This window comes from Natator depressus, chromosome 14, assembly GCF_965152275.1.
Source record: "Natator depressus isolate rNatDep1 chromosome 14, rNatDep2.hap1, whole genome shotgun sequence".
NCBI classification, from domain to species: domain Eukaryota; kingdom Metazoa; phylum Chordata; order Testudines; family Cheloniidae; genus Natator; species Natator depressus.
Genome location: NC_134247.1, coordinates 17,755,832 through 17,770,800, shown reverse-complemented (window position 1 = coordinate 17,770,800; position 14,969 = coordinate 17,755,832). Strand labels below are relative to the sequence as shown.

Here is a 14,969-nt window from a genome sequence, read left to right as displayed (position 1 = left end):
CAACGCTCTGGAAGTCGACTCTAGCCTCGGTACTGTGGAAGCACTCCGCCGAGTTAATGCACTTAATGCACTTCTGTGGGGACACACACACTCGAATATATAAAACCGATTTCTAAAAAACCGACTTCTATAAATTCGACCTTATTCCGTAGTGTAGACATACCCTAAGAATAGTTTAATTTGCACTGGTTTTAATCTGTCGCCTTAAAAGAGCAGTTGGCTCAAACTTTGTTGAGGGTGTGCTTGAAAGCTTAGTGGAATAGCTAGGGATTGTTTACTCCATGGAATGAACTATGAGGGATCTGGCATTGCCTGGAAACCAAGTGGCGCAAGAAAAAAAAAATTCTAAGGAGCAGATACTGTTAACCAAGATTGGTATCCAAATCTGCATTGATGAAGCTTCATGCAATGTTATATATTTGCTCCATCTTTGGGAGACCTAAATTCTCTGTCAAATCTGAGTTCATTCCAACAGGGGTTTTTCCTGTTCTCCTCGGTAGTGGAGGCAGAACCAGACTTGTGTATCATAGTCTCGACTCTGTTTACTCTCAAAATCCATCAGCGGCATGGATGATGTCCAACCTCCTTATCTTTCTGCAAAGCACTAGAAGAGTTATTTAAAAACAACTTAAAAATTACCTGTACATAATTTCTTAATTTCTGCGTGCAGTGTAAGAGTGGTGGAAAGAGGTCACCTAAACCTCTTCAGGTAGTATTGGACTAACTATAGCTACTGCAATGAATATGGCCCTTTGAAATCAGTAAAGCCCTGTGAATTTTTATAAAACTTTTTTATTTTGCTTTTTGGGGAATTTCTTGTTTCATTTTATCTATTAAAATTTTATCCATTTAATTTTTTCTATGTTTACATTAATAAAATACCTGAAATGACTATATATAAATCCCAGTACTGCAACCCCCATATAACATCCACTTCTCCATCCTCACTCAATGACACAAACCCCATGGGACACCATGGATCTTCCCAGTCCCTAATGCTTTCTTCTCCAGCTCTCCGCACCCCCCACCCCAGTATATCTAGGGACTCCTCCTTGGGTGCCCCTATCCCCATTTATATATTCTTCCTCTTTCATTGAACCTCCTTTATTGAGTCCCAACACTTCAGCCTCCTCACTGTTCCCAGGAACTCCTCCCCTGTTCTCTTCCCCTGCTGGAGCTGCTGTGGAGCAGCAGTGGCGTGCTGCCTGCAGGTGGGGTGGGAGGCCTGAGGTGGATTGCGGAGTTGAACCTGCCTTGCACTCACCCAGCAACAGCAGCAGATCCTGTCCCATGGGGCTGGGCGTGGCTTTCCTCTTTGGATGTTGCAACCTGGCATGTTGGGTTGCAGCGCTGCTCAGATTTGTCTTGGTGGCCCTCTGTCATGATGACAGAGCAGGGGCAGGGCCATATTTGAGTGAGTGGTGCTGCAACTGTGTATGCCATGTCAGTGCCCAGAGTGGAAAGGCAGCCCCCGCCAAGGGGGACAGGAGCTGCTTCTGTGGAGTGTCTGTCTGAGGTGTGGTTTGTTTTTTTTTTTTGGTTCATTTTATTTCATGGTATTTTTGGAAATGTGAAATATGCAGCATTCTAGAAATTAGCGTAAGGTTGGGAGAGCAGCTGCATGTGTCTGCATGCTCCACACATCCTGCTCTGGTGAGTTCCTGAGCCTTGTTTCAGCCACCATTGTTGTAGCCTACAAGGAGTCACCTGTAACCATGCACAGGTCTTTCCTAAGTTGAATATGCATTAACTTGCGGGGGAGGGGGAGAGGGAGTTTTCTATATGGGCAGAGCAGAAATATAGGCCTTCTGTCTTCGTCCACTTTCTCTTTCTACCATTCAGCTCAGTGGTGCCAAATCCTTATTTTGTATTTTAAGTTGGATATAAATACTGTTTGGCAAAGAGGCTATGTTTAGATGTCAGTAGGAGATTTACATGGAGTGTTGGGGTGCAGGAGCGGGGTGAGGGGGTACAGGCTCCAGGAGGGAGTTTGAGTGCAGGACAGGGCTCTGGGCTGGGGTGCAAGAGGGGATACGGGGTGTTGGCTCTGGGAGGGGGCTCAGGGCTGGGGATTGGGGTGCAGGAGGGGGTATGGGATGCTGGCTCTGGGAGGGGGCTCAGGGCTGGGGATTGGGGTGCAGGAGGGGGTATGGGATGCTGGCTCTGGGAGGGGGCTCAGGGCTGGGGATTGGGGTGCGGGAGGGATGTGGGCTCCCACCGGGCGGCGCTTACCTCAGGTGGTGGTACAACAGGACTAAGGCAGGCTCCCTGCCTGCCCCGGCCCCACACCACTCCCGGAAGTGGCCATCACACCCCTGTGCCCCCTGGCGGGGAGGAAGGTGAGGGGGGGAAGTGTGGCTCCGCATGCTGCCCCTCTCTGCAGGCACCGCCCCCGCAACTCCCATTGACTGCAGTTCCCCATTCCCAGCCAGTGGGAGCTCCAGGGGTAGTGCTTGCAGGCAGGAGCAGCGTGCGGAGACCCCTGCCCCCTCCCGCACTCCTCCCCAGGGGCCTCAGGGTGTGATGGCCGCTTCCGGGAGCGATGCAGGGCCAGGTGAGGCAGGGAGCCTGCCTTAGTCCCGCTGCACCGCTGGTCTTTTAGCAGCTGGAGATCACAGTTGACTGTCAGAAGCTCCAGGGTGGACCAGTCGATTGCGATCTACCGGTTGGTGACCACTCTTCTAGCCAAACATGGATCATAGGAGCTTTCGTTTTAGTTAACGTTACGCAATGGTCATTGTGTTTTCATTTATAACACTGTTATCAAGCACAGTCAAGGAAAGTTTGTCATTTAAATTAATTGTACTTCATTCCACAGAATATTCATGTGGATTGTATCATGCATGCTTTGCATTTGTTTACATGATCTATCCAAAGTCAACTAAACTTAGAATTAGGAAGTTAAGAAGTAGATGAAAAAATTCTGAATGAAACATTTTGCCATTGAAAAAAGAGGTTGTGTGGAAAAACTACCTTTTCAATGAAACTTTCTGTCTGGGAAAATCAATATGTAAGGTAGAATCTACATTAATCTGAGTCCATGGAAGCACATAATGACTCAACCTCAAGGAGAGAGATGTAGTGCAGCTCACATAATACCTCTGCGCTTCACAAACATTAACAAATTTATCCTCACAGCATCTGTGCGAGGTAGGGAACTACTGTCCCCGATTGACAAACGGGAAACTGAGACAGACCAAGTAAATGACTTGCCCAAGGTGAGAGAAGATGTCTGTGACAGAGACTGGTACTGACGCTTCAATTCAGCAACATACTTAAAAAAAAGAAGTGCAATTGATTTCAAGGAACTACTCACATACTTGAAGTACCTTGCTGCACAGAAGCCTCAAACAAGGTCTTCTAAGTTCCATCTCAACTCATTAACCATTAAACAATCATTTTTTAAAATTTATATATTTGTATCTCAGAAAGAAAGAAAACCAAATCCAGGTCAGCATCATGTTTACCTTTGACAGCCTTAAACATATTATTGCTCCAGGTCATCAAGAACACGGGTATAGAAAAATGCAACCTATAAGCACTGCCTCAGCTATCTAGTTTAACAGGTTTCCCATACCAGCATAATGCTCCACTCTTAAATTCATATAAACATTCAAAATGGTCTTAGGTTTTGAAAAGGTTTATTTTGACAAAAGACAATTTTATCCAGTATTGTTTGAATCTCAACTTTGAACTTCCAAGCCTACATTTATGTGTTACAACCTCAGTGGAAAGTGTTTTTTAAAAAATAAATAAAATAAAGAAAGCTAAATTAATACCATTCTAAACTGGTATAAAAATCTAACAGTCAATATTTCAGATCCTAAATTATATTTCCAATAGTAATGGCTCATTTCAAGGATGGACATTATTCCATCCATGAAAGCATTTCTACCCTAAGCCAAAATGCAGGGGGGTGTTTGTTTTGTTTTATATTTTAAACAAGGGAACACAATTTAAATTTATTATTTAAAATTCTTTTCTTCTTATGCTTTTAAGTGGGTTTCTTTTTGCCAAGTAAAGATCCTACAATGGCATTTTGAGAATGGTATCACGAACATGTAACATCCCATCCCACAGGAGCACTTCTTGTGCTGATGCCACTTCATTGGCTTTCTTGGGTTGACAAAAATAGCTGCTACTGTAGGATGAAGAGACGCTGGGGCCCGTCTACATGAACATTGAGTTTGCAGCAAGCTGGAACATGAATCTATCTTGCACTAGCTTGCCGCAAACTAACTGTCCTTGTGGACCCAGATGACACACACGAACAGTTTAATACGCTTTGATCTAGTCTTGTTTCGAACAGGACTAGATGAAAGCACATTAATGAACTGCTAATATGAGTCAGCAGGGTCCACATGGAGTTAGTGTGCGGCAGATTGTGTAGACAAGCCCTCTCACATAAAAGCAAATATTCGAGAGGAGAGAGAGAGAGACTATTTTAGCTGCAATGTTTTAGAATGGCTGAAGAGTTGGGATCCAGGCCTTGGTGCATGAATATAATGAAGGGGCAGATTTTAAAAATGAGAGGGAGCAGCAATAAGATTACAAGAGAGCCTAGAAGTGTAAGGATGGCAGAAAAACCAAAGATAACCCTATACCAGGGGTCCCCAAACTTAGTTTGCAGCTTGTTCAGGGTAAGCCCCTGGCAGGCCGCGACACACTTTGTTTACCTGAGCGTCTGCGGGTACGGCCACTCGCAGCTCCCAGTGGCTGTGGTCCAACACTCTGCCCTAGTCTGGAGCCTCCTCCTGCCCCCAAACTCCCTCCCAGAGCTTGCGCCCCTCAGCTCCTCCTGAACCCCAACCCCCTGATCCAGGTTCAGCCTGGAGCTCCCTTCCACACTCTGAACCCCTTGGCCCCAGCCCAGAGCCCGCACCCCCTCCCGCATCCCAGCTCCCTGCCCCAGCCCAGTAAAAGTGAGTGAGGGTGAGTGACGGGGGGGAGGATGGAGTGAGCATGGTGGGGCCTAATTTTGAGTGGCTATGGTGGGGTGGTATAATAAACCATTAAAAAGTAATATTTTTGAGCTTTCATGTCTACACCCTAGCTATTTTATTATTATTACAAGGGAGTTGTCTGGTTTACTCCTTACTTGCCAAACAATAATACTTACTTTTTGTTGTTGTTGTTTTGGATGTTTTAGAATTCCATATAATTCAAATTATATGGGATGAAAGATTTGGTCAGAATCTTAAAAAATTCCAGTTTTGTCAGTTAGTCTTTTGGTAGGAGTTTGCAAGTAGACATCCTCTTTATTTGGCTTTGGAATTTTGGTTTGGAATTTTTCATAACAATTCTGTTGGAATACTACTTGTTGGAACTTTAGAGAATAGTGTTTTCGGACATTACTTACTTCCGAGAGATGTACTTTGTAGCATTAATATTATGTATATTGTTTGTCTTGATTCATACAATTGACCTCATTCATAAACTTTCCGAATGCTTATTTTTAATAGGGAGAAAGAACAAGAAATTCAAGAAGAGGAACATTTGATGGAAGAAAAGAAAAAGAAAAAGCAGGAAGAAAAGAAAAAGAAGGAAGGTGCTCAGAAAAAGGTTAGTCTACACTGTTGCATTTTAGAGATGCAGTTACTTTAACACTTATATGGAGTTGGTCCTGTGGTCTTTACTCATGTGAATTAATTCCAGATAGTTTTAATGAGAAGTCACATTGACTGTATAAGAGTTGCAAGATCAATTCTCAAGTTTTCCATGTACTGGTACCTCCTCTCCCTCCCGCCACCTCCAGCCACTTTACTACTTTTTTTTTCTCGTGTGTACGAAGTTGCTAAATACATGGATTTCATCCAATATCCATTTAAGTGGTCAGCTGAAAATTATGGCTATATATATATATATATATATATATAAAATAATCTGTTAATTAATCTATTAAATCTAACTCGTGTAGCATCCTGCAGATAGCACCGATGGTTTTTATGTCTTAAGAAATTTAGAAAATAACATGAGTTTGGTTTTTATTGGTCCTATTTTAGGCTGCCCATACCCTTTCACTAAGAACCACACTTTCAGGAGGAGCTCTCATGGGAGGAAATATTTGGGCAACATGAGAGTATCTTGGATAATGAGGCAAGATATTAGGAAAACTTAAAACTTTGCTAGAATAAGCATATATAAATTACACTTAAAATGTGAATAATTGATAAACATTAAAAAAATCAAATTGAAATGGATAGCTCCAAATTGCAGCAGTACATGACATAAGCACTTATTAAAACATATTTAATTATCTGTTTAGTACAAACTCAATAATAGTATAACAAATATGGAAAGTTCTTATAAAAATGCAATATAGTTTAAATGAAAGTGGAGGGAAATATTAACTATTTGATAAATAGATGAATATATTTCAGTACTTTGGTAACAGCTACTGCAGTGGCGTTCAAAAATAAACTCCTTGTTAAAACCTCATGTACATAGTCATTTACCTTTTGTGTGAGACTATTCAGAAGTCATGCCACTAATACTCACGATGGGATGGTTTCTGGTATGAGTATTATAATTCATTATTAATTTGGTATTTACAATCAGTAAATTTGTATTTGTTATCTATTAATTACATACAAACTACTTTATGAAACAGTATTTAGATTGCAAAAGTAAGGTCTTGAAAGCTAGTAATGCTTAGGTCACACATGCAACCTTAATTCTGCTTCGTTGTGCCCGTGCATTGTAATAGGCTTTAATTACATGATCACATAATGTTTTTTTTCTGAAGGAACCCTGCCTCTTTAAGAGCACAGGGTGAATGACGCTCAAGGAATGAAATAACTGGTAAATATTTTTATCCATCTAACTCAATTAGCGTCCCCTGCCTTAATTTTAGCGTACACCATCCAAAGTTTTCAGTGAGTACAAAACTGTTCATTTCCTTATGGTCTCTTTTATGGGACTCATCATAGTATCTAAGCTTTACAAATATGAATGAATTTCTCTCTACTTCAAGATAAGAGAGTACTGTTTTATCCCCATTTTACTGATGAGGAAGCTAAGACAAAGACTTGCGTGAGGCCATACAGTTGGACTAGTGAGCTAGGAGTTAGAGGGTCCTGAGTTCAAAGCCTGTGCTCATTCCTTCTGACCACACTACTGTATTGCAAGAGGTACTAAACATCCACAGTTCTAATGACTTCATTTGCAGTTGAGTGCTCAATATTGCTGCATTTCCAGCCCCAAGGGGAGTATCAAGTTGGGCACCTAGAAAATGAGGAATTGCACAATGATGAAATTTTGGTTAGTGACTTACTCAGCATTTATATATGACTGTGGCATAGGCAGGGATTGAGCTGATTTTCTCCTGTGTACAATCACCTCCCTTAATTACAAGACCATTCTTTCTCTCCCTGCAATCCCCTACCTCATTCCCTTCCAACTTCTAGGGCAAATGAGGCAGGACTCCTACAAACAGCCTTACTTATTACACAACAGTGAATCTTTTGTTGAGCACTGTCCATCCTGTGCACTGAAAGAAACAGGGTTCTTGTGGAAAAAATAGTATGTTATATAATTAAAAACTGTATCTCAAGGCATATACAAAAAGGAAGAGGGTTAACGTTGCCTGGACAACCTACATTCTGTCATTTCCTAAATTGAGTGTTTGACTTTGCAACCTAAATAAGGTTCTTTTAACAGGTTATTTAATAAAATTTCCAAGCATTTTAAAAAGAAAAAGATAAAAATAATGTGCTACTGTAACACCCCCACCATGCATCACTGGCAGTGTTTGAACCCTGAATCTTCAGCACTGCTTCAGGTACAGGATTATTTCCTTTAGCTAGTAGCTGGAGATTGCTGTTGTGTAATCCTGGGGGAGGGAATGAGTCACTGAGTTCACAGGTGTTTGAGGGAACTCAGCCTGTTTCTCTTCCCTTCTTCTCCCAGATATGGGAAGTTTCTTCCCCATATAAAGCAGGGGGGAAAAGCCTGGAGCTTCAGGTGCGAGTGTCATGCAGAGGAAACCATCCTGTGTGTCTCTGTCTCTTGCAGAGAGGTTGCCTGCTCCCAGGATTCTGAGTGAAGTGAAGCTGCTGCTTTTTGGATTTGGCGTGAGCCTAGCTTTAAATTAGAATGTTCATATTCATTTACTGTTTTGGAATGCTGCTAACATTTTTCCTGAGCCATGCAAGCAGCGGAAGGAAAATGGAGATTTTGAAAAGTTTTTATATCTGACAAATATGAATTGAATGTAGTGGGACAAAGAAAAGGCATTTATCTGGCCCCGTGGCTTTTCTTTGCTGAATATTGAACACCTGCTGGAAACAACAGGAGTGTTGCAACCTTTTCTGAAAAGTTCTCTGAATCTTTTATAATGGGAAGTGTTAAGCAAACTAAATATAGGGATCGCTAATAGCTCCCTTTATAATATGTATTACATATCCATGATGGGTAGTGTAACATAGTTTTTGGGCATGTGTTCTAGATGGACTCATGGTATAATAAATAGCAAAAATATGGGATATGTGGATAATCTCAGAGCAGTACCAATAAATCCTCATTACCCCTGTACACCATTAATGGCGTTGTCGTGTAATTTTTACATAAGAAAAACAATGGTACTTTTTTTTAATCCCTCCACTTGAAGCCAGAATACTTAATTCCCAAGAGTCCAACTTCACAGACATCTAGAAGAAAGATAAATTTATATTAGTAACCTCTAATATAGACTGACTGTAGATCATATTACATTTTTAAGCTCTAAGGTTTCATAATATCTTAAGGATACGTGCAGTATCTTATTGGAAAAAGGGATACCTAGCTCCCTATTGTATCTATCTCTCATTCTCAGACTTGGATCATTAAATTGCGCTGTAAATAGTCATTCTTCTGGGACTGAGTACACCCAGTCATTGGCTTCAAGTGAGGAAAGAAACTTTTTTCAGCACTTGTATTCTATTTTTAAAAGTGGCAGGTTGAAGGGTGTCCTGAGGTTTGGAAAGGTGGAAGTAGTCCTGATTAGATGGATCAGTGAGCAGAATACAGATAAAGGCAGTCAAGGGTGTGCAAGGTAAATTGCACTGATCTCTTGGTTCTTCAGTTTATTAATTGGATAGCATATTACATATTAATTGGATTTATAAAGTGGTATAAATACAGATGTGTCTACAAACATTCCCACACACTATGCTGCCACTATAATAGTTCAGTGAACATTATTATGTAGAAACTTTTCAGAATGGGGCAAAGCTGTCTTGAAGAAGCTACTTCCTTGTGTTGTGCACTTCATCTCTGAAAATGGGACTTCCAGACTTTTGTTTTGCTTCAGCCCAAACAAATATTTAGATAAATCAACTTCACACATTATCTATCTCCCAAAAAAAAAAAATCCAGAGTTTCATATTTCTCAAATCCTATATTGTGGCGGAGCCCTTGCATTTGGTTTTGAATTATTTTCATGCTATAGCCATGTAAAGGTTTTGTCCCCTGGGGTTTATAGACATTGCCATTAATAATTATATGGATATTTTGGGGAGTTAGCTGAATCTGCAAATTTAATAAATTATAAGTAAATATTAACTGGGATACAGCTTTGATGTTAACCTTCATAACAAAGTTAGTGATGCTAACTTCAGGTCATTTAAGAGCATAGCTAAATAGGGTTAAATTTAAAGTAGAAATAATGTTGTGTGACAGTACTGCAGTCCTAGTAAGATATCAGCAGGTTTCTCAGGTTTTTCCTAAAGCAGGGACTCAGTGTTCAAGGTAATTCTCTGCAAGAGAGGAAATTTTAAAGGGTCAAGGGTACAGTCCTATATCTTTGATATAACAGCAGTAGAAAGTGTCTAATACTGACCAGTATTTCTGACTTTTTTTTCTTTCAGGCTGCTGAACAAAAAACCAAAGGTAAACTAACACTTACTATCTTATTGTGAAATATTTGATATGTTTGAGTTTGTTTTGAATGCATTTCTGATTTTTCCATAAATATGTAGTCTTACTACTTACACTAGAAAATGTTCTTGTATTTTTCCACAGACTTGTGGGGGTTTTCTTTGGTATAATACTTCCTTTGAGTGTATTTGCTGTTTTACTATTTTTTTTAAACTATAAAAGGCATCTAGCCTATGGTTTAGATGTATGACTCGATCATTATCAACTACAAAATCACAACATATGTTGGTCTGTTTAGTAGTAGTTTAATTTAGGGAGCCTAATGTAGAGGCAAATGTGAATTTTTTTTTCCCCCTTCTAATTTTTAGTGGTCATCTAATGAAAATGGATTAGGATAATTTTAAACTGTTTATCATGCATTAAGACTTTCTGTACCTATGTCTCTTGGTTGATTTAACTAGGAAAATCATTTATCTCAGTTACTTTGAATAGGTTTAAAATTAATAGTTTTCCTTTAAAGATATAATTTTTGCATCATTCATCAGTTTTGGATCTTGTGCTCGGTGCAAGAGCTCTCAAGATTTAAGATTATTGGGCAGAGGGAATGGAACTTATGTAATGATCTACCTTCCTGCAAATGCTTAATAGCCAGGACTCCTACCTCTGCTCACCTTGGAAACATTCTTGAGCATAATCCATGAAGAAACTTCACATGGGAGGTGCACTTCTTCATTTTGGCTATTAAACCCACCTAGTGAGTTGAAGACTTCAGATATGCTTTTCCACATGCAGCCCTCCTTGCCTTCTGCTCAGATCCTGTTCTTACGTGATTTGGAAAACCTTGTGGCTCTTGTTACCACTGGTTCAGGAGCACTAATATGGCACCTTTTTCTGGAATCTGTTTGATCCAGGTTTTCTGTTTTGCATAGAACATTTCAGCACCTTATTTGCCTTGGCACTCTTCACAGCCACAGCTTGTTACCTCAAGACTTTGATTCTCTGCACTTCAGAATTACTTCAACTCCAGAGGCTATTGGTTTCAAGTGCTTCTTGTTTCACTATATAATGTACTGCTGTGACTCTTTGAGAAGAAGGAAGACCACATAGAATCTTCAAATAATGCCTGTGTAGCAAAATGAGTATTGCTGAATATGAGACCTGGCCAAGTCACCCCTTATCTCTAAGACTTCCTCAAAGACCACAAGGCTGTCTTTGATTCTTCCTTCTTGCTCCATGTCATGAGCTGTTTAGTGCATTTTGCACTGAGATATTTGCCTACACCCCTAGAATTCTCCTTAGCACAAGCACTGGCCCTGACACTGATATCCTATCACCTTTTGGTTTAGAAGTTCTCTGCACAGCCCCTGGATTTAGTGTGTGCAAGCAGCTTGCATGCTCCCCGACAGGAGTCCTTCCACGCAGTGGTGTGTGTCTTCTGTCTGGGAGTGTGCAAGCTGTTTGCGCACACTAGCACAACCAAGAACAGTTGCCAGTGAGCCTGGTGCCTGCCACAGTAGGCAGGGCTAAGGGTGGTACAGCTGCTGGTGCATGTTGTTGGCTCCTGGGATCAGTGGCCCAACATGCTGCTGCTTTTGTCGCTGCAGCCCAGTAGAGTCCTGTGATAGAGTCTGTGGTAGACTGAGAATCCTTGCTCAGTAAATATCTTTAGAAATGGAGAAATTAATTGCATTGTATTTCTGTTTCCTTCAAGGTGCCTTTCAGGACTCTTACTATTTATGGCCCATAGGTATCAAAAGCCTTGTAGCACAAGCCTCAGGAGTGAAAATCCTGCAAGGTATCTTCAGAAAAGCAAAATAATAAGGAAAGTGACTTCCAGTATAATAATAATTAGGTGTTCTACAGTAGGCCAGAATCTTGTCCCAATGAAGTTAGAGAATAGTCATGAGTGGGTACAGTACCTCCATAAACAGGTACCGTGAAGGGAATATAACAGGGTTCTGTCATTGTAAATGGAATACATAATTGACCAAGTTTGTTTTCCAAGAGTAAAGCCCTTGATTTCAGGGTGGATTGATTTAAATAAGTGCAATTTAATTCAGACACCAATTTTAATGCTGATTTGAATCAGTAAGCAAGAATTGTGTAATTTGTTTTCTAAATTCGTACTTTTCAGTTATTTTCTGAACAAAGGTTGGTTCTTATTAGTTGATAAAGATGTGGTTAAAACATGTTGATTTGCAACTAAACATTCCCCTAAATCCGGTGCTGCTTTTTGCTAATCAGGGTACACTATGTCTATACACATTTATTTAAGATCTTATATAAGACCTTATATAGTGTATCTTGCATGTATTCAGAGTCTTAATTTTGACATTTTTAATGTTAGAAAATAATGAATGATACATTTCTTAAATTGATTAATTTGTTTCTTGTGATGTAAGTCTGTTTAGATGGAAATTCAAACAAATGCACAAACAGTATTTTAATTTTATTAAATAAAACTACATTACAAGTCTGGATACTCATGATTCTCTCCTCACCTTCCCCCCTCCCCCCAAACGTGTTTTGCACATAATACTAACTGATTTATTAAAGGCAGTATTGTCTGTAATTAATGCAATTACTGATTTGTTTTTTGTCACCATGTCTTTCAAGATTTTAGAACTAGTCTATCTCACCCTTTCATATCTGTTTTCCTCCTCCAATTTAGGACTGAAAACTAAACTGTCATGCTTTTTCAGCTCCAAATCGACTTCTTATCTTTTACTGAACTAGTCATTGAACTGAACTAGCTGAATAAACTGAAATAAAAAAAATTCTCTCTGCACATGCAGGGGAAGCTGATGCTATCAAAAGCTGGTTTAGCACATCAACAAATTTTGGTACCAGGTGCTTAGCCAGTGACTTCCACCAGTTCAGTGATTTGACTTCCTTTAAAATTTGACAGCAAACGTACTGCTTAATCTTGTTTTTTTTGTATTCAGTTAAAATGATTTTAATAGATTATAATTTTTTGTCTTTTAAAATAGGTTATCAGTTTAAAAGTTTAAAATAAAATGGGCTGCTTTTTTAAAAATAGCCCTGCATTTAATTTAAATAAAATTTGATATTTTTGATATTTTTAATTATTGATTTTTCCCCTGCTAGATTTATGATTTTTGGACATATTCTGATAGTGTGGGGCATCAAGAACTCAGGCACTAGTATGGGTGGGTAAATGAGAAAGGAGCTATCGGAAGACAGGTTCGGGTGGACCAGAAAGAGTGTATGATCTGTAGAAGATGATGAAGGTAGAGATGTAGGGAGATACAGTTTTGCATTTGCCTTGAATGTGAAGAGGCACTTGTATTTCAGCCAGTGAGGTAATCTGGAAAGGGGAGACATAGTTGTGGAATAAAGTGGGTCTTTGAAACAATGTTCTGGATGGAAATAGAAAGGGTACGGACCCCCAAAAGGCAGGACAAATTAGAAGAAAAATTCAGTGCAAAAGATTATTTTATCTTGGTTCTCATGGTAGTATTTTTTCCTATATTAATTCCTTTCCTTTAAATTCATTCATCAAACAGTTGTGTATTCTGTGTTTAAAAGCCACTGTCTGAGACTTCATATATTGAGAGAAAAGAAAATATTAACATAGTTGAACCTTGAATTATTTAGGCTTTTGTAAACACACACAACTGAATGTCAGTATCAAAAAGATTATTGTAGCTGATAACTATTTCTGTGTTCTCACCGCACTACTTCCCACTAGATGTGTTGCATCTTCTACTTCAGTGGCAGTTAACAACACCAACGCTTAACTCTACCTACATCTTTTGGCATCTTCAGGGACTTTTTCCATCTTGCTAAGACTCCTTTTAGTTACAAACGTCGTATTAGCAGCAGCTGTTTAATTTTCTCTGACTTAAATGACAGGAGTAAACCAAGAAACGATAAGATGTTAAAACTGCTCTTGTGAATTACATAGGCAAAGTTGTTCTATACCATTTCTTCCTGTTCAATTGCTTGTTCTGATGGGAACAGAAGAGTGCTTTGAATATTTCGGCACCTTCTTGCCTGACCAAAGTAGCAGCTGATCAGATGCGATTCACCCTGGAAAGGCGAAGGAAGTTTCTCCCACCGAAACTGTGCAGAGGAGAATGAATCCATGATATAGGGTCAAGAAACACCACAGAACTGACCAAGGCGCAAGTGACTTGCTTTTCTAGTCTGTTAGTTTGCCATTAGCAAATCAAGAACTCAAGAAAATGTCTTAGAAGACATCCAGATGATGCTGAAAGTCTCCTTCACAGAACAGTCCAGAACATGGTATGACTCTTGAAAGTTGTTAGTATAGTAGTCTAGACGACACACCAGAATTAAAAAGTTAATACTTTCAAAAGCTTTGCCTGCTTAGACCCTCCTTAGATTGAGACATGGCAGACAGTAAGGTGTTTGTTGCTGTCCTTGAGAAACGTTAGACTCTCCCTTTCAGGCATTACTCTTCAGAGGGCAAACTACCTGCAGTCAAACTGAAAGGATGTATCTAGTGTGGTCTGATAGGGGTCTGTCCTGGATCTGGTACTAGTCAATATTTTCACTAATGACTTGGGTAATGGAGTGGAGAGTGTGCTTATAAAATTTGTGGATGATATGAAGCTGGGAGGGCTGGCTGGCACTTCGGAGGACAAAATTGGAATTCAAAATGACCGTGACAAATTGGAGAATTGGTCTGAAATCAAAGATGAAATTCAGTGATGGCAAAGGCAAAGTACTACACTTAGGAAGGAAAAGTCAAATGCACAAAAATGAGGGGCGGGGGAGCACGGGCTAGGCAGTAGTACTGCTGAAAAAGATCTGAGGGGTTATAGTGGATCACAACTTGAATATGATCAACAATGTTATGCAGTTGGAAAAAGGGCGAATATCATTCTGGGGCATATTAACAGGAGTGTCATATGTAAGACATGAAAGGTAATTGTCCTGTTCCACTCAGCACTGGTGAGGCCTCAGCTGGAGTACTGTGTCCAGTTATGGGCACCACGTTTTAAGAAAGATGTGGACAAATTGGAGTCCAAAGGAGAGTAACAAAAATAAGAAGTTTAGAAAATATGACCTATGAGGAAAGATTAAAACATGGCATGTTTCTTTTGGAGAAAAGAAGATTGAAAGGA

The 14,969-nt window shown here is 39.8% G+C and overlaps 1 protein-coding gene across 17 annotated transcripts in view; it reads left to right on the top strand.

Annotated features, from left to right (window-relative positions):
- TNRC6C (trinucleotide repeat containing adaptor 6C) overlaps positions 1-14,969 on the top strand; it is a 584,197-nt gene that overhangs the window by 413,581 nt on the left and 155,647 nt on the right. For 16 of the 17 annotated variants that reach the window (XM_074970980.1, XM_074970983.1, XM_074970988.1 and 13 more), the window contains 2 exons: positions 5,463-5,562; positions 9,846-9,867. In XM_074970980.1, coding sequence (XP_074827081.1) covers positions 5,463-5,562; positions 9,846-9,867 — 122 coding nt within the window. Of the gene's footprint in view, positions 1-5,462; positions 5,563-8,053; positions 8,073-9,845; positions 9,868-14,969 lie in introns of those variants that run through there. The other variant, XM_074970997.1, reaches the window with a different exon arrangement.